The sequence below is a fragment of the Hyperolius riggenbachi genome, chromosome 1, assembly GCF_040937935.1.
Source record: "Hyperolius riggenbachi isolate aHypRig1 chromosome 1, aHypRig1.pri, whole genome shotgun sequence".
NCBI lineage: Eukaryota > Metazoa > Chordata > Amphibia > Anura > Hyperoliidae > Hyperolius > Hyperolius riggenbachi.
In genome coordinates, this window is record NC_090646.1 from 531257489 (window position 1) to 531282031 (window position 24543).

Sequence of the window (24543 nt, forward strand, 5' to 3'; positions counted from 1 at the left end):
AGCAATAAATATCACATTAATGTCTTGCATATATGCAGAAAATTAAAGTTCTTTGATTACACATTTCAATTCCCTCCAGTGATCATGATAACTTCTGCTCACTTAACCACTTCAGCCTTCAGTCGTGTTTTACTTTATGCATCCGAGCAATTTTCACCTCCCATTCATTCACCTATAAACTTTATCACTACTTATCACAATTAATTGATTTATATCTTGTTTTTTCCACCACCAATTAGGCTTTCTTTGGGTGGTACATTTTGCTAAGAGCTACTTTACTGTAAATGCATTTTAACAGTAAGAATAAGAAAAAAAAAGGAAAAAAAATCATTATTTCTCAGTTTTTGCCCATTATTTATTTATTTATTGTATGTATAAAGCGCCAACATATTACGCAACGCTGTTATAGTTTTGAAATAATACATGCCTCCATAATTAACCCCCTTGCCGTTACAATTCTGGCGGCAAGGGTGCAGCGCAGCACTTTTTTTTTATTTTATTTTTTTTAAATCATGTAGCGAGCCCAGGGCTCGCTACATGATAGCCGCTGACAAGCGGCATCCCCCTATCCACTCAGATCGCCTTCGGTCATCAGAGTAAGCAGGAAATCCCGTTCAGAACGGGATTTCCTGCTGGGCATCCCCGGTCGCCATGGCGACGGGCGGGATGACATCACCGACGTCATAGGGAATCCTGATCCACCCCTCAGTACTGCCTGGCACTGATTGGCCAGGCTGCGCAAGGGGTCTGGAGGGGGGGGGGGCGCGGCGGGTAGGGGCGAATCGGCGGCGACGATCGGAGACTGCACGCAGCTAGCAAAGTGCTAGCTGCGTGCAGGGAAAATTTTTTTGGGGAAAATCAGCCCAGCAGGGCCTGAGAAATCCTCCTACGCAGGTTACCCCGAGCTAAGCTCGGGATAACCAGCAAGGAGGTTAAAACCCACATATTGTATTTGCCTAATAGTCCCGGGTATTACACTGTTTAAATTATGTCCCTATCACAATGTATGGCGACAATATTTTACTTGGAAATAAAAGTGCATTTTTTTCCATTTTGCATCCACACTAGTGGCTAGATAGTGTACTGGTTAAGGGCTCTGCCTTTGACATGGGAGACCAGGGTTCGAATCCTGGCTAGGTCAAGTACCTATTCAGTAAGGAGTTCAAGGCAAGACTCCCTAACACTGCAGGGTGGCCTCGAGCGCGTCCCAGTGGCTGCAGCTCTTGAGCGCTTTGAATCCGACAGGAGAAAAGCGCTATATAAATGTTCAGATTATTATTATTATTATCACTATTTACAAGCTTATAATAAAAAAAAATAGAAGTATTTCATCTTTACATGGATATTTAAAAAGTTTAGACCCTTAGGTAATTATTTACTTTTTTATTGTAATTTTTTTTTGGGATGGCAACCATGAGTTGTTTACATTACGTCACTCTAAGCGTAACATGTACGCCTAGAGGGACGTAAGAGGTAGAAAGAGCGAGGCTTCCGAGAGAATCCGTCACTTTTTCTGCCGGGAAAAGGGATCAATGATCGGGCACCATGTCCCGATTCATTGATCCCTGGACTAACGAACCGCAGCCCGGGAGCATGCGGGAGCGCACATGGCCTTTTGGACGTAGCCTCTACGTCCAGAAGGCTTAAATAGGTAAACAACCTTACTCAAACATGCAGTGTGCTCAAAGATGCATGGAGCAGTTGAAAGATGAAGGTGTGGACTACACGACATATGCCTGTAAGCCTCCACTATTTCCTTGATCACTTTTGGAGAACCTGCAGCCAGGGCCGGTTCTCTCATGAAGCAAGGTGAAACATTTGCATCAGGCGCAGATATTACAGGGGCAGCATTTTTGTACTGTGTGTACCTTCCTGAGGAGGAATGGTTGAGGGTGAGAAATTTGTTTGTCACAGACTCACAGCTACCAAGTGTGCTATTGTGTTGAGCGGCAGCATGTCATGGGAGAACATTAAATGAAGCAGAGTAAATTGTCGGTTGCTGTGCGATCATTCCAAATCGGGGTGGGGGGGCGCAAGCTCACAAGTTTACCTCAGGCAGCAAAAAGACTAGAACCGGCCCTGCCTTCAGCACTAAGCTAGGGCAGTTGGTTCGAACCTAAAATAACTATCCAACCTGTTCATAGGTGCAACTACTGACAAAATTTGCACTGTTGGTGGGACCTGAGGACAAGTCTGAACCAGGGCTGTGGAAATGGTACAAAAATAACACAACTCCTCAAATTACAAAACCAACTCCAGGCACCCAAAATTGCTCCAACTCGAATCCACAGCCCTAGTCTAAACACACTGCTGTATAATAATAACAATATTAATAATAATGCTAACATTTATATCATGCTTTTCTACTGTTGGACTCAAAACGCTTGACAGCTGAAGCCACTACCGGGGAGCTCAGTAAGCCACATTGTCATGTTAGGGAGTCTTGCCCAAGGACTCCTTACTGAATAGGTAATAGATTAGTGACATTTATGCTAGTATAAAAGCAATAACATACAAGACACTAACAAATACTACTTGCTCTTACTGAAGTTGTATAGCAATTTTCAAAATGGAATTGATTCTTATGACCCAAGTGTTTTTAATGTTTGCTGTGGCTAAGGTGCATAAGACAAATGGGTAATCCTGCATAACTATCATTATTCTCATTAGGTTGAGCCCCTCTGGGTCAGGGCTCGGTGGAGTGGAGTGTTGTGGGTATGGTGGTCACATGTAGCCAAAAAGCTAATCATATAAACAGCAAATCAACAAAGCATCTTTTCTAGCGAGCATTAAATCGATTATCTCCAAACAACAGGAATAGATGTAGATAATACCTGTTCCACTGCGTCAGGATTATCAGAGACGTCAAATATAACAGCAGTAGCCCCTCTCTGCACAGCACGCTTCGCCTGGAACACACAAAATAGAGTATATTATAAAATGCAAGCAAGAAGAATGAATACAAGTGTTCATGAACACACTTCTTCCATCTGAAAAAGGAACAGGAGATTTGCATTAACGGTGAAGAAATGCAGCTAATTGCATATTCCCATAAGAACCTAAAAATGCGCTCAACTCCAACTAGTAATGGATGGCATGACAAATATCTGATGTCTGTGTAAGTATTTCTTAATTCCTAAACGGCAGAGACCTAAAGGAATACTGTAGGGGGGGGTCGGGGGAAAATGAGTTGAACTTACCTGGGCCTTCTAATGGTCCCCCGCAGACGTCCTGTGCCCGCGCAGCCACTCCCCAATGCTTCGGCCCGCCTCACTTCTGGAATTTCAGACTTTAAAGTCTGAAAACCACTGCCCCTGCGTTGCCGTGTCTGCAGATGTCACCAGGAACATACTGCGCAGGCCCAGTATGGTCTGCGCCTGCGCAGTACGCTCCTGGTGACAACAGCGGGAGCGAGGACATGGCAACACAGGTGCAGTGGTTTTCAGACTTTAAAGTCTAAAATTCCAGAAGTGAACCGGAGGCGGGGCCAAGGCTGCGCAGGCACAGGACGTCTGCGGGGGACCATTAGAAGCCCCGGGTAAATTCAACTCATTTTCCCCCGACCCCCTACAGTATCCCTTTAAAGGACAAAAGAAGAGAGAGGCATATGGAGGCGGCCATATTTATTTCCTTTTAAACAATACTGGTTTCTTGGCAGCCCTGCTAATCTATTTGGCTGCAGTAGTGTCTGAATAATGCTGGGAATACACAATGAGAATTTTCAGCAGATTTACAGTCCGATCAAATTTCCAATCATTTTTCTGATCGATTCCATTCACTTCTATGATAAATCGATCAGAAAAACGATAAAGCAGATCGGACCTGTCGGGAATTATCTATCGAACCATCTATCTGCCAAAAAAATCTCATGGTGTATTCCCAGCATAACACCAGAAACAAACATGCAGCTAATCTTGTCAGATCTGACAATAATGTTAGAAAAATCTGTTCTGCATATGCTTGTTTAAGGTCTGTGGCTAAAAGTATTCAGTAGAGGATCAGTAGGATGCCAGGCAACTGGTATTGCTTAAAAGGAATTAAATATGACAGCCTCCATACCCCTCTCACTTCAGTTGTCCTTTAAAGTGTAACTCCAATGTCACTAAGAAAAGAACCTGACCTGCTTATACAGAATTTATGCATGGAGTACTTAGGGTACAAGACCACAGCGCAACATTAGTGAACATCTGTTTTCACTGAATACAAGCAGGATCTAATAAATTACATATGATAATAGGTAATGTATTTGATTCCAGTCTGGCCACACTAACACATGTGTGGGCCCTTTTCTGTGATAGAAGCACAGGTACACATGCTAGATTAAGTCACCCAAAATGATCATCATATGATAGTTTAGGAAAGATTGCTGTACAGGCACTTGTCACAGTGGGTCCCAATGCAGCAAGTCACTGCAGGGTAAGGAGTCCAACAATGTCCTGGATGAATCAAAGTCTTCACAAACATGAGTTGCATTAAAACTATTATTTTATAAATACTTTTTTATTGCTAGTGCATCATTTAAAATATTCTGATGAGCTGTGTACACGCTGACAAATATTGGGAACTACTGCTGTAGAATAACCTAGTGTGCTGTTTTAACTTTTCGCCACAAGAGGTCATGCAAGTACAATTTGTAGAAATTTGTAGAAGAAAGAACTTCAAGATATCTAAAAAAACCTTCACTAGTAGCTTCAATATTTAAGAAACAAAATGTACTACATGATCTTAAATGTGGCATATTAACAGCGGCAAACAATGCATTCACAATTATTTTCATAGAGTGAATTCAACTGGCATAAGATGAAAAAGAAATACTTTGCTGCCAGGAAGCTCATATAATAACTGGGATCTGATGAGGGACCATAGATTTCGGCTTTACAATCCTAAATGCTGCCTGCCTAGTGTGCAGCCTTATCGCAAGTATCCTTTTAGGAAAGCACTTGACGTTTACATGAAATGTCCAAAGTCTGGATCAATAGAATAGTGTGTTACAAACTACCGGTATAGAACAGTATCTCCAGCCACAGCAATAGAACAGTATGGATTTTTACATAGCCAGGCTACAATCCACAAACCCATTATTATTATAAATTGTATATCATATCCTGTTTCTTTTCTTCCTTCTGCATAAATTGCTGTTTTCTCTGCAAAGAATTCCTGGAATCTTGTGGCACTTTACAGCTTTATCAAAATGCTTAAAGTGATCCAGAGATGAATAAAAAGTTTTTTACTTACTCTGGTCTTCCTCCAGCCCCAGAAGCAAGGATGTGTCCCTGAGTGCCTCCGTTAAGCCGCAATCTGCTCCGGTAAGCGGCTGTGTGACGTCAGCAGCGGACCTTCTGCGCAAGCGCAAATGGACGCGGCTGACGTCACTCGGTGAGACTCAGCCCGACTGAGGTTTCCTTGCAGCTACACGGAGGATTCCAGGCGGACCGCGGGAGGCACGCGTGATGATGGCGAGGGACGCATCCATGCTTAAAGAAGACCTAAACTCAGAACTTCCTCTCTGTTCTAAAATATATGCAACAGCATAATAACCTTTAAAGTGAATGGGAACTGCTTGCTAAAAAAAGAAACCAGATACTTACCTAAGGAGAGGTGAGGCTCTGGGTCCTATAGCCTTCCCTCTCCTCTCCCGGTGCCCACGATGCAGCGCTGTTCCCTGTAGCAGTATTTGACTACATTGGTCAAATACCACTTCCTTCTGACAGGTGGAGGTGACTTCGGAAAGTCTTCGGGAGCCCGAGTGCTCCCAAAGATGGGCTGCTGAATACCGTGCACGCGTGAGCGCCATCTCTCGCGCATGCGCAGTATGGAGCTGCCTGTCTTTGGGAGGTCTCGGCTCCCGAAGACTTAAGAAGTACGTTTTTGTACAGAGGAGCTGCCGCCTGAACTAGAGCACCGGGAGAGGAGAGGGAAGGCTCATTAAGCACCGGGAGAGGAGAGGGAAGGCTCATTAAGACCCAGAGCCTTCCCTCTCCTTAGGTAAGAACCTGGTTTCTTTTTTTTTAAAGGAGTCCCATTTACTTTAAAGAAAATAATGTCTTTGTTACAGCTGATACAAATCCTGCAATACATCTGCAGTGTGTCTACTTCCTGCTTTTATGGAAGCAGACATAGGGTCAACATCCTGTGTTTTACATAATAGCTGCTTTGCCCAGGCAGCCAGCTGACACAGCTGAGAGGTCAAATTACACTTGTGATTAGTTACAGATAAGGGGAAATTGAAAGGCTAAACTCTCTAAATACAAACAGGGTGCATTTCTCTCAGTTTTCCTTCTGTCCTGTGCAAGAGTTCAGGTCCACTGTAATAATGCCAAATCCCAACATACTTTTGCTGCTGGGTAGCTTAGCCACACATCCTTCTGCAGACCCCACACACACTCACTCTCTCACTGTATACCGGCCCTAAGAGGGCATACTGTAAACATTGGATTGCAATGCAATGCACTGCATTGCCCGGGAAAAATGTGTACAATTTGATTTCACTACTGTGCTCCACAACAGACATGTGAAAGGGCTCATGGGTAGGCATGGGCACTTTCAGAACATCCATTTCAATGCAATCATTGTCTACAACATCAAAATGCAGGACAATGGACGATAAAATAGCGTGAACACAAAGGTACCTCAAGCAGTGAGAACACCCAAGCCAGGAATCTGGGCCGAAAAATCTCACAACTGAAGCCCCCCAAGACGCCAGTGTAAGCCCCCTCCCGCTATACCCCCAAATAAAGGGAATGCCACTTTTGAGTTGACTGAAACCTTCTCACAGAGATTTTCCTTCTGCCGAGAATATGACTGACAACTTCAGAACAACAGTCCTTGCATGTTTCCACATCAGTCACTCACAGACCTAAGAACAGCTAATTGCAACGCTGCTTTCACAAAGCAGGTCTCACAAACTGTACACAAACATTTCCACTGGTAAACAATGACATGTCCCAAAAGATATTTCCTCCCACACCATGACAATGAGCATACCCATCAGAAAGCATGTTTATTCTAATACAGGCCGTACAAACAAACAACATCTGCATTCAAATAGTTTATTGCCAAACCTGTACAAATAAAACAAAAAAAGTCATACAGGAATCTGTAGAAAGAAAATAAAAGGCTTATTGAGGAAGGAATACTGCTTCAGCTTTAAGGGGTAATTTGCATTATTTTACTTGACAGCACCTCTCTGTACTCCAGTAGTTTTAATAAAGCACATTCTGTTTAAATAAGTCAGTCTGGCAATGCAGTTTTCAGATGTAAGTGTCATGCATGTATGAAAAGCCTTTGAAGACTGCGTTCTCAAACATTACATTGTACAGTGAAAGAGAATGGCCTACTATTGGTTGAGTCGAGCAACTGGCGAGAGCACCTATCAAATACATTATACACACTTCATACATGCACTCCAGCATTCCACAAGCCTCACATATCCGGAACTTTAGGGCTGCTGGCTCTGACCTTGCAGGTTCTCTTGGCAGGAGATCAAAGCAGCCAAGTCACAAACAGCACAGATCACAATCTCGTACTGGTTCTCCTATTCTCCCTCCGCTCTCATTCTCTCTCTCCCAGCACACCCCGCTTTCTGCTATTCTATACTGTATGTTATTACCGGCCACAGATTAACGAGTGTCTTCCTCATGCCTTCCACTATCTACTGTCTTCCACAGCTACAGAAAGACTTATTTATAACTGGGTTAGCTGGCAGAAAAAACGATCAAAGGAGGAACACCACCTGAAATTTCACTTCAAGCAAACTGGACGTGAAAAAAAACTTATGATATAATAAATTGTATGTGTAGTACGGATAAGGAATAGAACATTAGTAGCAAAGAAAATAGAGTGTTTTTTTTCAGTTATATATCGTTGTTTTTTTATAACGTTGCATGATTCTGTCATGTTTGCAGTTTAGAAACCACACTCTGTATTTTAAACTAAAGAACAAAGCAGAGCTAATGATCCTTTGAACTCTCCTGCAGTAAAATCTTATCTCTATCTCTCACGGTTTTTTTGATGTATGAGTGCTTCAGAAAACAGGACTGTCTTTGACTCAGAGAAGCTCTTTTGCATAGATAACAACTGAAGTTTCTTAACTCTTCCTGTACTGGAAAACAATGAGACAATTTTCTTTGCTACTAATGTTCTGTTTCTAATGCCTGATACACATGATGCAATTATTTGTCAGATTGACAGTCGAAACAACAGGTCTGATCTGACTCCCAATCTTTTTCTGATCGACTTTCCGATCACTTCTATACAAAATCGATCAGAAAAACAATCGGAAATCACATCGAACCTGTCAGAAATAATTGTTTCGACCATCAATCTGATGGAAAATTGCATCACGTGTACCAGGCATTAGCTGTACTACACATACAATTCATCATCACATACGTTTATTTTCGCTTCGGGTTTGCTTTACGTATCGATGTGAAGATAAGTGTGTTATCAGTCACTGGCACCTGCATCTTCTGGTTCTGAAACAGTTAATAAGATGTTCTTTCTCAGGTAATCCACCCATGTTGTGAGGCTTAAGGGGAGCCCCAGGGAAGAAAGGTGGAGCAAGACAAAAAAAAATTCTTTTGAACTAATTTTTTGCAGAAGACGCTTCGACTCTTAATTATGAATGAGGTTGCAACAAGCACAAACGAGTATAGGGTGAGTCTGTGAGGGAAATGGCCCGGGGTAGAAGTCTACAATGAGGAAACATTGACCCTGCCAACAGGGGTGAGCCTGGGGTGCCTGGCACCTGGGTGGAAGATTTTCCCTGGCGCCTATGGGCGTGATTAAATTAACTGCGCCCAACCACATAACTACACCCACACCTTCTACCTCTTTACGCATGCATGTGATACCCCATTCCTACCCCTCTTCCATGGGCTTGCTCCTGGCTGGCTTTGGTTGCCTGCGAGTCTGCTAGTCTCTGGACTGACTCAGGCTGAGAGGCTCTGCGTGTGCGACGCAGTCACACACTGCGTATTTATGGCTGCCTGCGGCCACCCTACTCTCGCTCGCTGACTCCTCCCCCCTGCCAAGCCCAAGGTGGGCTGCATGTATCTTTCCCATTGCGCCGCGCAGCCTGCCAGTGTTGCCAACCTTTCACGTTATTTTTTTACTGACAAATACCTAAAGATTTACTAACAAAAGATCATTTTTACTGACAAAATTTCCCCACTAAATGCACATAAGAGACAGCTTTTCCCCATGTAAATGCACATAACAAGAGACTGCCTTTCACCAGTAAATGCACATAACAAGAGACTGCGTTTCACCAGTAAATGCACATACAGTAACAAGAGACCGCATTTCACCAGTAAAGGCACATAAGAGACAGCTTTTCACCAGCAAATGCACATAATAAGAGGCAGATTTTCACCAGCAAATGCACATAATAAGAGGCAGATTTTCACCAGCAAATGCACATAATGACAAACAGCCAGTGTCCCCAGAATATATAGCCAGGGATATATGTGCCCAGAATATGTAGCCAGGGGGTATATGTGCCCAGTATATGTAGCCAGGGGGTATATGTGCCCAGTATATGTAGCCAGGGGGTATATGTGCCCAGTATACGTAGCCAGGGGGTATATGTCCCAGTATATGTAGCCAGGGGGTATATGTGCCCACTATATGTAGCCAGGGGGTATATGTGCCCACTATATGTAGCCAGGGGGTATATGTGCCCACTATATGTAGCCAGGGGGTATATGTGCCCACTATATGTAGCCAGGGGGTATATGTGCCCACTATATGTAGCCAGGGGGTATATGTGCCCACTATATGTAGCCAGGGGGTATATGTGCCCACTATATGTAGCCAGGGGGTATATGTGTCCACTATACGTAGCCAGGGGGTATATGTGCCCACTATATGTAGCCAGGGGGTATATGTGCCCACTATATGTAGCCAGGGGGTATATGTGCCCACTATATGTAGCCAGGGGGTATATGTGCCCACTATATGTAGCCAGGGGGTATATGTGCCCAGGGCTGTGGAGTCGAAGTCGGAGTCGGAGTCGTGGAGTCGGAGTCGTGGAGTTGGGCAATTTTGGGTGCCTGGAGTCGGAGTCAGAGTCGGGAAAAAATGCACCGACTCCGACTCCTAATGAATTTGTAACTGTAATTAAAATAGAAAATATGATAAAATGTTCTATTTCTCAGATAATAGTCATTAAAAATAATGTATATATACAGTATATATACAGTAATAGCTGTGCTTAGTCCACAAAAATGAAATAAACCAATCAAAATTAGTTCCTTGTGCTGCTTCAAAAAAGCAGTCCCCGTATTTTTAAGGTCAGATATACATATCTGATTGTGACTGTATATATGATGTGTACACAGGAATCTCTTATATATACTAAATAACATCTATGCTGTAAGAATAAAGCCTGATGTGTAGCTGTGTCACTAATAGAGATGGTCAACGAGATGGAAATAATTCTGCATTGATGCTGATTTATGCAAATGTATGCACTCCCTTTGCTGATGAAATCAAATAATTTGATGTGTTGTTAAAATTTGGTTTGGTGACTACAAATTAAAGGGTAACTGAGACGGATGAAAAGTAAAGTTTTATACATACCTGGGGCTTCCTCCAGCCCCCTTCAGGCTAATCAGTCCCTCGCTGTCCTCCACCACCCGGATCTTCTGCTATGAGTCCTGGTAATTCAGTCAGTCAGCACTGTCCGGCCGCATGCCGCTCCCACAGCCAGGAACATTCTGCACCTGCGCAATAGTGCTGCACAGGTGTAGTATGCTCCTCGCGGCGGAGTGTGTGCATGCGCACTACGCCCGACTGGCTCAAGTACCTGGACTCATTGCAGAAGATCCAGGTGGTGGAGGAGGACAACGAGGGACTGATTATCCTGAAGGCGGCTGGAGGAAGACCCAGGTATGTATAAAACTTTTAATTTCATCTGTCTAAGGTTTACTTTGTTACACAGTAGTACTATACTCTACATATGCACTCCCCACAGAGCTGCAGGGAATCCACTGAGAATGCTGTGCACATTGAACACAGAGGTGTTGTCTGTTTACAATCTCCTCATTCCCCTGCAGAGTACCTGCACATCATTCTTACATGTACCCACACTTACATTGCCTAGGGCCTGATAGATGTTCTTTGTTCCGGTTTGTACCTTTTACAAGTACTCTTACCAAGGACTAGTTTTAGTCTAAAGGGAATAAATATAGTAGTCTACATATCCTTCTCACTTCAGTTGTCTTGTAAAATTCCTAAGCGTTGGCAGTTAAGAGACGAATTTCATGTTACATACTTTTAATCAACAAAATTGTAATATGCAAATTAGAGGAGTCGGAGTCGTGGAGTCGGAGTAATCCTAAACTGAGGAGTCGGAGTCGGTGGATTTTTGGACCGACTCCACAGCCCTGTATGTGCCCACTATATGTAGCCAGGGGGTGTATGTGCCCACTATATGTAGCCAGGGGGTATAGGGTCCCCGTTTAGGTAGTGAGTGATAGGAGCGATAGGAGCGCCCCCCTCTCCTCCCTCCCCTCTAGCCGCTGCCGCTCACCCCTCACCTTGCATTAGCTTCAGACCTCAATCAGCGGGCGACCCGACCAGTAAGAGGGCGCCGGACGCACCCGCTCTATATGCGGAAGTGATGTCACTTCCGCATATCAGTGCGGCGTGCTAGGTCCTAGCGCCCGCCCGCCTATTCGAGGTCTGACGCGACGCGGCGCCGGCGGCCGGCTAGAGGGAGGGAGGGAGCGAGCTTTGGCCACAGGGGGAAAGCGGCGGCTGGGCGGCGCCTCTCAGAGGCTGGCGCCTGGGTGCCTTGCATCCGCAGCACCCGCCCAGGCTCGGCCCTGCCTGCCAATATTTGGGGCCTGAATCATATCAGAATCACTACAATATTGACTGGTGTACAACTCTACACTAGAGACCCCAGGGCCTAGTCCTAACAGTGGTGACCTGAAGCAAAGGTATCCACTTTCTGTATGCTACATTTCAGAACCTCAGTACAGTAATTCCCCTAATTCCCCTAATGTGGCCATCATAAGCCACAGTTACTTGCCCTGGACAGTGGGGAACTGTTATTTCTCTAGTCGTGGGATGCTGATAATGGCATAAGTGCTGATTTGACGTTAGGAAACGATCCATCCTTTGTAGCTTCCAATAGGTATTACCAAAATCCAATTGGTCATCTCCATTGCGGCTTATAAAGTGGAAATCAGGTTTCCCACTCCGACCACCCCGTTTTATAAATGTGGTGACCTAGATGATGTATAAATACAACTGTCACAGGAACAACAGACTCTCAGGGCTAGTTGTCAGTCAGTGAGATGCAAATCATTCTGAGTTGATGCAAATTGTATACTCATTTTATACAGATTTATGGAGCTCGGAAATGGACCAATAAGATACAACAGCAGCTGTTCCATTTTCAAATGAATACAATACCAAGCCAATCAATCACTATTTTGTTGCATGTGGCTGATCAAGTGGCGTTTCAAAACACCTATAGAGGTGTACTTCACTCTTTCCAACCATTTATAGCCAAATCATGTGACAGCTAATGAATGACTGTAGGAACTAATCCAGAATGAATTTGAAAGCTATCAATTGCAATATATATACAGAGAAATATTAATCAGCTCAAGAAAGCTGAATAAATATGTGAGAGGAACTTAACCCAGGATTGAACTTTATCCCAATCAGTAGCTGATACCCCCTTTCCCAGGAGAAGTGTTAACCTTTTCTCAAATAGATCATCAGGGACATATGCATGGCTGATATTGTAGTGAAACATCCCCCACAGTGTGATGTCATGACCAAAGTTCCTGACAGTTTGCTGTATGTGAACCTCATTGCATTGTGGGAAATAACAGTTGTTGCCAGCTTCCAAGCAAGCAGTGTCTCTCTGTGTGCATAGAACTCTGGGTAAATGAACATTCTGCAGAGATCACCTGCCAGGAATAAAAATATTGCCACCAGTGATACATTTCAGAATGTAAATAAGGGTAAATAAGGATTTTACAATTGGCACACACTAACTAAATAATTAAAAATGTATATTGTAAAATAATAAGCATTTTGTAATTTTTTTTACAGTTGCTCTTTAAGTGCCACCATTACTTCCACTAAAGCGACCCTGTCTCATTAAAAGGATGATGGACGATTTGTTGGCGGCAGACGGACCCACAGAACCAAATGATTCAAGTCTGCAGCTGCTCAAGTGTGTGCATTGATGAAAATACCATTGGCAATTATTTTTATTCAAAGCAACTGATATTCTAAATATACTGATCCTTCAAAAGGAAAATATAGTACAGTACACTATACAAACGAAAATATATTTGAGCTCACATGTCATTTATTACGCACAGATGTCTGCACTGTACACTAAAGTGCAAGGAAAGTAAATATATACCATACAAACTAGCTTCCTTCCACAACTGCATACAACATTGACTTTAGATGCCAAATATACATTGCATGATCAGGAACGCTAACATAGGGCCAAGGACACAGAAAGTCCATGCTCTTGGCCCTCTGCACTATTGCATCACTTGGCCCCTGTGCAGCTCTGCTCTTCTGTAAAACACAACACTCTACAGGGAGGTGTGGGACTGCAATGGCACTGCATGAAATAGACTAAAGTGATCACAGTAAATAAGAGTTTAAATATGAAGCTACTGAATATTTTTCATCCAAAGCCTAAATATAACCAAACGTACAAATCAACATAAACTCTGCAACTGCCTATAATTAATAATTCAGTTATAGCTCATGAGTTTTTCATATGCAAAAGTCCACGCCTATTACCTGTATATCCCCATTATCAGTACTTTTACCAGGTGATTTCTCAGACCACCCAGCTCTCAGAGTGCAGACTGCCAGCAGTCAGGTGACCTCAGACTCAGTCTGTGGTCAATAAATACTACAAAGAGGGGGACACACTACAGAGTGGAGCGGCCGATAGTTATAATAATACGGCAAAGGCGGCGCATATATAGGTGGGTTTCTGCATGTGTGGGCAGTAAGCGTTAGGCATGGGTAGGATTGGGTGACGCATCACTGGTGGTGGCGGGTGAGTTCACTTACGGTTGGGCCTCGGGGGGAAAAGGGGGGAGGGGGTAGATTAGGGTTAGGCATCAGTAGAGAGAGGGCCCGTGTGAGGATAGGGTTAGCAATAGTGAAATATCAGTGAAATGTCCTGATATTTTACTACCAGTATTATTACTGTCCAATAGTAGAATATCAGTAATTTTACCGATATTCTATTAGCGGCTATTTCCGGCACCACACTTCTGTGGTGCACATTTTGCATTGTATGCCTAGTGGGAGCAGGAGGGAGCTGGTAAATGCTTGTGGTGCTGTTACTCACAAGTTAATCTTCCCCATCTTATGTGTAACAGCACTACTTATATATGATTTAGGATTTAAGTAATCTCATATCTGAGAAGACAAAATGGGGAGGGGATGGATGACAGAAAGGAGTGACTACAGCTGATGTGCAGAAAAGCTGATATATATAATGCAAGTGGTTACGAAGAGGATACACTGAGGCAAAGGAGAGCAGTCAGTACCACAGCAGAGCCTGGTGTACATGTACAAACTAAAGGTGGCCACTAATAATCCAATTTCTAGCGAAAAATCGTTCGAGCGATCAGAAATTCTGATCGGAAGGGAAATATTGTAATACATCGTTCACTACACCATCAACGAACCAATCTTTGCTTCCCATCTATCACAACCAACAAGAAAATCCAAATTTTGGTTCAACGAAAATCAATTCGGCCGACATTTTTTTCACTCGTTCATAATCGATTGTGTCCACCAACTGAGATTATTCACAACCAATCCGATCAAAATTTTTGATTGCTCGAACGATTTTTCATTAGAAATTGGACAGTTAATGGCCACCTTAACAGTACAGGAGAATCTCATGTAAACAATAAGTAGTCCGAGAATTCTCAGTTTCTTTCGAGGAAGTAGGGAGGCAGCAGCAGTAAAGCATTATGATTGCTTAAATAATCGGGGAGTATTGGGTTAATTCACTTTACTCTGACTTAAAAATCTTTGCACTAATAATTTTGGCAAGCAAAATGTATCCAGAATTTGATAAAAAAAAAAATATTTAGTTTTCTTCACAAATATAGCGAGTTAACTTTTGGCTAGAAATTGACATACCTTGCACCCCTGCAGAACGTTATAGCAAGCCTGAACTGAAAAATCAAAATAAACATGCACACGCCCTACTTACCGTACCTCCCACGTAGTCTACTCATCAGTCTCTTTCTCCTCTCCCGCGTACTGCTTGTCCACTGTGATCAATGGAATTTTTTGCCCTCCATTTTAAAAAGAGCGATGACCCCGTAACAGCTTCCGGGTCAGCACTCGGTTAACCTGTAACATCACCCACTTGAGACATGGGGAAACATGAACATTATCTTGCACATCAGTTGTCCTTTCGGTTATAACTGAGTACAACTGATATAGTGAAAAAGAGCCCTAAGACTTTCAGTTCCAACTAGATCTAGTTGTAAATGGAAGAAATAATTATTAGAAGAAAATGGTGAGCTTCTGAGAGGAACGGACGATGAGGTAAGTATGCAATATTTATTTGCAAGTACATCATGAGTTTATTTTAAATAATTTTACTCAGTCTAAATTCCCTTTCAATGTCCCCTGACAGTCCTGCTCCCACGAGAACACCTTAACATGATGTTGTATTGATATAAACATACAATGGAAGAAGTTAATACATTTGCCTTTCTCTGTTTATGAATATATATAATCAAACGCAGCAGATGATCCAGGGAGTGCAAAATTGGGAGATGTTTGCTATTTTAGTTTACTGAGGGAGGAAATCCCATAATACAAACAACAAATGTTAGTCTGAGTTTGTAGATCAATAGAAGATCACAGAGTAATATTCTAGCCACACTCAATTTGTAAAAACTGATGTGTGAGTTGTTACTATGGATGACAGCAGATCAATGTTCTTTTCACACTTCTCTAAGACCTGCCTAGGAGCATGTTTGCGTGTATGTGCGCACATTACTGCAGACTGTATCGTGTCTGCAGCTCCTTATCGAACACAGCATTTCCTAACATATCAGCCTTGGAGGTATTTCAGTGGATGGTGCAAAGTGACCTTTCCAGGCGCAGAAGGGGAGTCATCCACCTTGTCAATACCATCCTTTGTGTTAATGTCCATAGGGTATTTACATCATACAGTACAGTCATGGGATGAAAGGCCTCTGGTATGTAGCACCTACTCTGCAGGTCTGAACAGTGCCCTCTTATTAGAGATGTTTCACAATAGTGCCACCACAATAAATACCACAGAGGTATGCAGAGCATGCAGGGTGCTGGGTGACATATATAGATGGGTTTCAAAAATAATAATAATAAAAAAACAAAGCACCATCATGTCACATAGAGCAGGAAAACAAACTTCATCGTTTTGTATTCATTATTAATAACACGCCTTAAAAACAACCACTTTTAATATACTCACTTAAAACAGAGCATGTGACAAAGGTCAATATTTTGCAAGCAACAATCATAAAAACTTATAAAATGTCTCTCTGATAATAGTCTATATGACTGGTCATAACAGTGCATCACTAATAGTGCCTAACACGTTTCGCTGCATTATAGTCACTTCCTCGGGGACCCAAGATGAAAAGTTTTCTTGTGAATTTTACAGATAAAAACAGTCATATTAGGTACAAAAATGCAGTTTAACTGTTGCCCTAATGTTTGAACATTAGATGGATCTGATTAATCTGCAATATTTTAAAAAATATCGTATTGTATAATTTGTGCTGTGATGCCAACAATAACTCTACCATGAATCAGGAGAATGAACTCATATTCCCCAAGGCACTCTGGATTCCCCCCCCCCTCCTCCTCCTCTCCCCCCAAAAAACAAACCCCAAAATAAATACATTTTTAGCTTTCCCTTTAATTGGCCCTAGACTACAATGCACTAATTACTATGGTAGGGTTTAGATTGTGAGCCCCTCTGAGGGACGACCACCCCCATGCACTATTAAACTGTAACGCTGATTGAGAAAAAGAACATCTATCCCAATCATGAAATGTCGCCCGCAGATCGATTGAGGGACAACCGTAGTGCCTTAGTTAACTCCAATTTTTGCCCGATTAGAGGTTTTTCTCCGATCTAGGGTCTAATTGGGCGAAAATATTGTATAGAGTATTGCCATGACTATATAATCTGTAATTGCTGCAGATGATGTCAGCGATATATAAATGCTAAATAATAGGCAACCCATTTGCCAGTCAACTAACCACCAGCTGCTGGGACAGATTGGTTGTTGATTCATAGGGAAACATGGACATTAACCTTGCACATCAGTTGTCCTTTCAGTTATAACTGACTGGAACTGATAGTGGAAAAGAGCCCTATGGCTCCTTTTATGAAACTGGCTGTTTTTGGCCAGTGTAAACTTACATGAAGAGTCAGCACTGAAGCTTATCTCTAGTGATATATGTTAATATACACACGCAAGGGTGTTCATGAGTGTCAAAGCATATGTATATTTCCAGTTCACCAAATATAACTGATCCATGCTAAAGTTTTTGTTTTTTTAAAGGTTGCCCTTTGAAATATAAAAATATACTTTTATAATGAGTGAGTCATGACTCTGGTAATGAAGCTGTGTGACCTAATTTCTCCAAACGATATACAATATTAATGGCACATGCAGCAGAAAAGACATCAACTAACTATTGCAGTGCTAACGCCAGGGCTATGGAATCGGTACAAAAATCATCAGACTCCAAACGCCGACGTCTCTGTTTATGAAACCACGACTCCGACTCCAGTTATCCAAAATTGCTGTGACTCCACGGCCCTGGCTAACTGTGAACTACAGCCTTGCCAAACAGCCAATCACAAAGACATTTGGCAAATTATCGAATAATAAACGATAATAAAGCCTTGTACAAGGTTCATAAGGAAGATATTCGCCAATATCTGCCAATGGGCACTGCATTAGGCAAATCAGTTGTTTTATCACCCGTGGCATCGGCGTTTCTCCCTTCAGCTACTACTTATTGATCCCATAGCAAAATCTCTCCTCCCAATGCCACCTGCTTTCTGCCCTAATCCTAACCTATATCTCTTAATGTTTACCCCTTATTGATGCCTAACTCTAATCTCCTTTGCAGCATTAATCTGTTCCTGGTGCCTAACCTCCCCCCAATGTTAACTCCTTACTGATGCCCAACCCTAACCTTCTCCCTAACATTCACCTCTTCCTGAAGACTAACCTACCCCCAGTGTTAACCCATTCCTGGAACCTGTCACTAGCCACTCCAAACTGTAACCCCTTCATAATACCTAACCATAACCTTAACCCAACTGTTAACACATTCCTGAAGTCTAACTCTAATCTCCTAACACTGTCCAAATTCTCTAACCTATAATCTGACACTAACACTAAGGCTAGTTTCACACGACACGCATGCATACAGTGAAGTGCACAGTACAAAAAAATTATGCTTTACCACAAACTGTAGATGAACCCAGCACTGCATGCCACGCCTCCCGTTACTCCAATGGATGCCACTGCATTGATGTGAAGGTACTGCATTGCGTTTGGCATGCTAATTATATTGTCCAACAAAATACGGGTCAGTATGAAAATAGCCTGACCCTCGTAAACGGATGCTGAACGCTAACCCTAACCCTTCTTCCCCTCTCCCAGCGCCGAATCCCATCATCGGACAACTAAGGCTGCCGCAAGCGATTTCACATGCTTTCCAATGGTGATGTGTGCATGGTTCCTAACTCCATAAATCTTCTACCGCGTCCCCACTGCATAAGTTGCAAAGTGCGTGCGATTACCATAGACTGCCAGCAAGTCTGCACAAAATCATATGCAGAATACCGCGCCTATTTTACGTGGATGTAAGTACTGTCCCTCTAATTGAACCACAGTGACTCCTGTAAATATTTGTGCTCTTTTGCAGTGTAACAATGTAATGTAATGCATAAAAATAAACTTCCAATTGTGTCTTATTTGTATTAAAACACAAATACAAATAAGACAAGACAAATAAGATTGTGTGCTTTATAATATTTCAAAAAGTAAAATCAATCATCTCATTCACCCGATTCTATACAGAAATAGGGGTTACTGTATATTTCAGGTATTGTGCAGTCCAGTAACCAACAGCAAACCATTAGGTCAGTTTGCATTTAGTTATTTACTTGCCACCTATACACTCATAGCTATGTTTTATGGCTGATACACACCATGCAATTTTCCCATCAGATCGAGGAACAGATCGATAATTTCTAGCGTGTCTGATCTGCTCCTGTCCTTTTGTGCAGTGCTGATGTCAAAATCGATTCCCATTCTTGATCAGAAGCAGATCAGACATGCTGTAAATTATCGATTGATCCGTCGATCTGGCAGAAAAATTGCATGGTGTTTATAAACCATTAAGGTCCATTCACGGTGATTTGCAAAGCATTTACCACCGATCGCTAAATCGTTGGCGATCGATAGTGCTTTTTGCGATTTTAGAGTGATCGCGATTGCAATGTTAAAAAAAACAAATTGCAATCACTCAAAAAAACTTGAAATTGTACAGACAACGATATGCAAAAAACACAAAAAAAAACGAGTGTAAAACCCTAGCGATTTTGCTAGTATTCTGCGATCCCCCGTGTGAATGGGCCCTTTGAGTGACTTGCTATACAGTAAACACTTTGGTGAAATTGAAAAGACCTGCTGTTGATAATTAGTCCCTATCTGCACCTGGCCCAGCAGTGCACATTTTCCCCACCTGATCAGTGTGCATATCAATCCTGCTGCACAATGTACGAACGTGTCCACATTAGGGTTGCCGCGATTTACCGGTATTACGGTATACCACGGTTTTACTAAGCACGGTAATCACGGTAATCACTTTTGGGAAATACCGGTTTTTGCTGTATTTCCGCATCTCGCCACTGCTCCGGCATTGTCCTGCTCTGTGTCTCCCTTTGTAACGAAGGCAAGCTCCCAAAGCTAGTTTCTGATTGCGGGAGGCTTGCCGACATGAGTGCAGGAGCTGGGTGGTGATGCGCGTCCTGTGATGACGCGGCCACGGCTGGAGCGCACACGGAGATCTATTTCCCCGGCAATGTATCTGCTTGTGGTTTCTTTTTATTGTGGACTGTACCACAAAGGCAGAGGGGGAGTCACCAGGTCATTCCTGCTAAATAAATACGGCAAATGAGAAAAGGCTACAGCCCGTTCTCCCTCCTGCTAGATGCACGCAGCCCCCTGCCTCTCCCCCCCCCCCCACACACACACTGCAAAGCTGACATAAACACTGATACAGATCAGTGTTCAAAGGAATGTCCAGCTCTCCTCCCCCATGAAAATGAGTATGCCGCCCGCCCGGGAGAAGGAGTGAGAGACGCACTGCACTTGAGGAGCTGAAGCTTATGACACCAGATAAGCAGTGTTGCTGTGTGAGAGGTGCTGTGTTTGTATGAATGCAGCTAGTGTGTATATGTATGGCATGTGTGTGTGATGTCTGCCTGATGGATGGATGGATGGATGTCTGCCTGCCGGATGGATGGATGGATGTCTGCCTGCCGGATTGGTGTGTGTGTGTTGTGTGTGATGTCTGCCTGATGTACGTTCGTTTGTGTGATGTCATGTGTCCTCATGCCCACCGCTCCCCCCTGTTCTACTCTGTCCCCCTACTTTTTAAAGAAATCGTCCACAGTGGCTTAGCACAGGACTTCACCTAATTCATGTCCGCTCCACCCATTTGCATTTTATTTTTCAGCTCTGGTATCCAGGAAACCAGAGACGCAGCATAGTGAAAGTTTTATATATACCTGCGGCTTCCTCCAGCCCCATCATGCGCACAGATCCCTCCCACGCTGCCATCCTCAGCCTTTTCTATCGCTGTTACTGAGTCCAGTAACTTCGGCCAGTCGCGGCCAGTTTTACGCATGCGCAGTGCGCTCCCTCCATCTCTTGCAGAAAATAGTACTACGCCTGCGTACTATTATTCTCCGCTGTAGAGAACGCACTGCGCATGCTCAGACTGGCCGCGACTGGCTCAAGTTACCGTACTCAATACCAGCAATAGAAAAGGCTGAGGATGGCGGCGTGGGAGGGATCTGTGCGCATGATGGGGCTGGAGGAAGCCGCAGGTATATATAAAACTTTCACTATGCTTCATCTCTGGTACACTTTAAGGTGTATAGTAAAGTGTACCACCAGCATTTTTGAAGTGGACCTGAACTCAAAACGTCCTCCTCTCTGCTCAAAGATATGCAACAGCAATTTCTTTCTTTGTTACAGCTGATACAAATCCTAAAATAAATCTGCACAGTTTCTACTTCCTGATTCATGGAAGCAGACATATTAACCTACTGTGCTTTCCAATGGCCTTATTATCTGCCCTCTCTGCCATAGGCAGTCATGTGACACGGGAGAATGAGATTTACTTTTGGTATTGTTTTTTTGACATTTAGAAGAGTAAATATTTCAAGCATGACAGGAGGACCCTAACCATTAATGGTTTAATAAAGAAGAGTTTGTTCAACGTTGACCTTTTCTCATTTTTATAAGGGTAATTGTAATGAGAATAATTGCGCAATACCGTATACCGTAATACCGTCATACCGTGGTATTTTTTTTGACGGTTATCATACCGTGAATTTTCATACCGTTGCAACCCTAGTCCACATATATGATCATCCAATACATCAGCCTACTAAAGATCAGCTGCCTGAATTGGAGTCTGAATAAGCAAATTACAAAGCAGTATTAAATCAGCACAGAGCAATGTAGAGAATGTTACAGTATCCTCAATTTGAAAGCATGACTGCCTTGCAAGTAGGGTAAAAAAAAACAAAAAAGAAAATCAGCTATCTGAACACTACTGTGATTATGGTTTGGAGAAAATGAGTGCAAGCACCCTGTTATTTTTCTGTGGGTTGCGCCACCACCTGACTGTCACAAAGTTCACCCAGCGGGTAATTTCTCAAGTTCCTTAGGCGACCCCAGCCTCAGGGGCAAGATGGGAGCGGTGAGAACACAGAGCAAGAGACAAGAGAACCCTGTTGGTTCTTGCAGCATTAACGGACGAGATTAATGATTAACAGATCAGAGGCAGTGGGTGGTTAATGTACAATTCACAGGTCATTCCAGCGGCACTGATGAAAGGGAAGGAAGCAGGCAACACTCCCAATCTCTTCTGTTGCAAAACATAAAGGCGAAATAAAGGAAGGTGGGGGAGACAGGCATAAAGGCCATCCACTACTGGATGCAGACCACGTGCTGTCTATACTAGAATGATCAAGACAACATCACAGTGTATGAACTTTCACAGAGTTGGCCTTCCATATAAAATGGTCAGTTTTAGTCCAAGGCTGCGCGGTACAGTTTAGGGTCGATATTTAGCACAGGTTTATATGGCTATCCCAAAGCTATCCAAGCTGGTGTCTAGGAAACCTGGGGCTGGTTTACTGGAGATCAGAAAGGATGCAGCAAACCCAGATTGGGATTTTTGAATGTCTGCTTTTAGGAATCAAAATCTAGCAACCCTCGCTTGGATTATATGAGAACACGATATGGTTATACAGTAAAATCGCATTATAGTAAACTCTGATATAGTAAACCAGATCATGCAGCACAGTATGAGTACAAGGTAATGCTTAGTCAGTCACTGGATGGTAGCATGGAGATTGGGAAAGTCGAGTTCACTCAGATGCATAGCATGGGTGCACAATAATGGAGGTGTGTAATCAGGTAGGGCACACAAGGAGGAGGACCCTGCCCGAAGGCTTGCAATCTAGAGGGAGAGGTAGGGACATGAAAGGTAGGGGACCAGAGTTCAGCTGCAGGTTTAGAGCAACAGTGAGGGGTAGTAGGCCAGAGTGTAAAGGGTCTTGAAGGCCTTCTGAAGGCTCATACACACGGGGTACGGCCGTCGCCGCAACCACGTGGCACGCGCGTGTTGCGGCGACGGTTCGTCCGTGTGTATGACGCGCGCGCCCCGAACCGTCGCCCGTCGGAGCTGTCGCCAGGCGATTGACATGTTCAATCGCCGGCTACAGTCGTCGCCGCAACCTCGCCGGAACTGTCGCTAGCCCCGCATGTGTATGCGGGCTAGCGACAGCTACCCACACACACCACACGGAGCTTCCGGCGGGGGGGAGGAAACTCGGCGACAGCTTCCGCCGCATCGCTAATCCCTTTGCTGCCGTGTGGATGCAGAGGGATTTGGCGACGAGCTGTCGCCGAACTGCCGCCGAACTGTCGCGCACACGCTCCCGTGTGCGGCGACAGCTACAATTGTACCCCCGTGGGTACTTAGCTTTAAAGATGTTGAAGGAGGGGGCTGCCCTAATGGGTGGAGGTAGGAAATTCCATAGTGTTGGTATAGTAAACTAAATGTCCAGGTCCCAGCAAAGCACCATTATAAATACAGTATATGGGCGCAGCCCCTGGTATAGTAAACCCTGATATAATAGAGCTTCTGTTACAGAAAACCTGCCCCCACCCCCACCCCGTGGTATTCTGTATCCAGCTATAGTAGAATGTGGGCGGGAGCATGGGTCAGTCGGAGACCCATAAGCCATGGTCCGTGGGTGAGCTGGCAGCCATTTGTAGCCTGCTCACTATCTGCACTCTTCTCTGGGGCTGCATGGATTATCTCCGAAGCACCAGCCCATGAGACATGCTTCCTGTGTAAGCTGCTGCCCGATTACTGAGGGACTAGCCAGTCATCTGTGACTTGCTTGTGCATAGCAATTTTGAGTGTGGAGTCGCACTTGCTTGGCTTCCATCAATTTCAGATGGTCAGGTGTGCAGATCTAATAGTCCCGGACACCATGGGACTCAAACTGTGGCAAATGAAGAGAAAGATCCGCACCACCTTCAGAAAAGCTTAGTCTGTTTTATTGGAAAAAAACATACAAATTTAAAAAGAACTTTAAGGCAGGACAGTCCACTGTTTCGGGCTCCTGCCCATCTTCATGCTGCCTAGTTCACTAGAAGATGGGCAGGAGCCCGAAACAGTGGACTGTCCTGCCTTAAAGTTCTTTTTAAATTTGTATGTTTTTTTCCAATAAAACAGACTAAGCTTTTCTGAAGGTGGTGCGGATCTTTCTCTTCATTTGCTTGTGCATAGCTGCAATCCTACAGTATCATCCAGGCTGCACAGAAATGTGGACAGAGGAGAACACTCTCAGTACTGTATCTGCATTAACTGGTGAGACCTATGCTTCATGAGCAAACTGTTACATGATTTTGCATGCAAATCCCTGCATATTGTGCATTTTGATCTAGCTTAAACATTGTCAATGCCCACTAGTTGAAGCATTGAAAAGAAAAAAATGACTCCCAATTACTAACTTAATAAAAATACAGTACACTTTATGTGCTTAAGTATGACAATTTCTGATATAGTAAACTTCTGATATAGTAAACTACTTTTCCCGGTCCTTTGGAATTTACTATAAAGGGATTGTATTGTAGTAAATTAGTTGTTGTGTAGCTGAAAAAATTGCAGCATCCAGTGATA

The 24543-nt window shown here is 43.5% G+C and overlaps 1 protein-coding gene across 1 annotated transcript in view; it reads right to left on the minus strand.

Annotated features, from left to right (window-relative positions):
* Positions 1–24543, minus strand: part of ZNRF3 (zinc and ring finger 3) — a 221757-nt gene that overhangs the window by 23839 nt on the left and 173375 nt on the right. The window contains exon 3 of the mRNA XM_068271636.1: positions 2835–2909. Coding sequence (XP_068127737.1) covers positions 2835–2909 — 75 coding nt within the window. The remainder of the gene's footprint in view (positions 1–2834; positions 2910–24543) is intronic.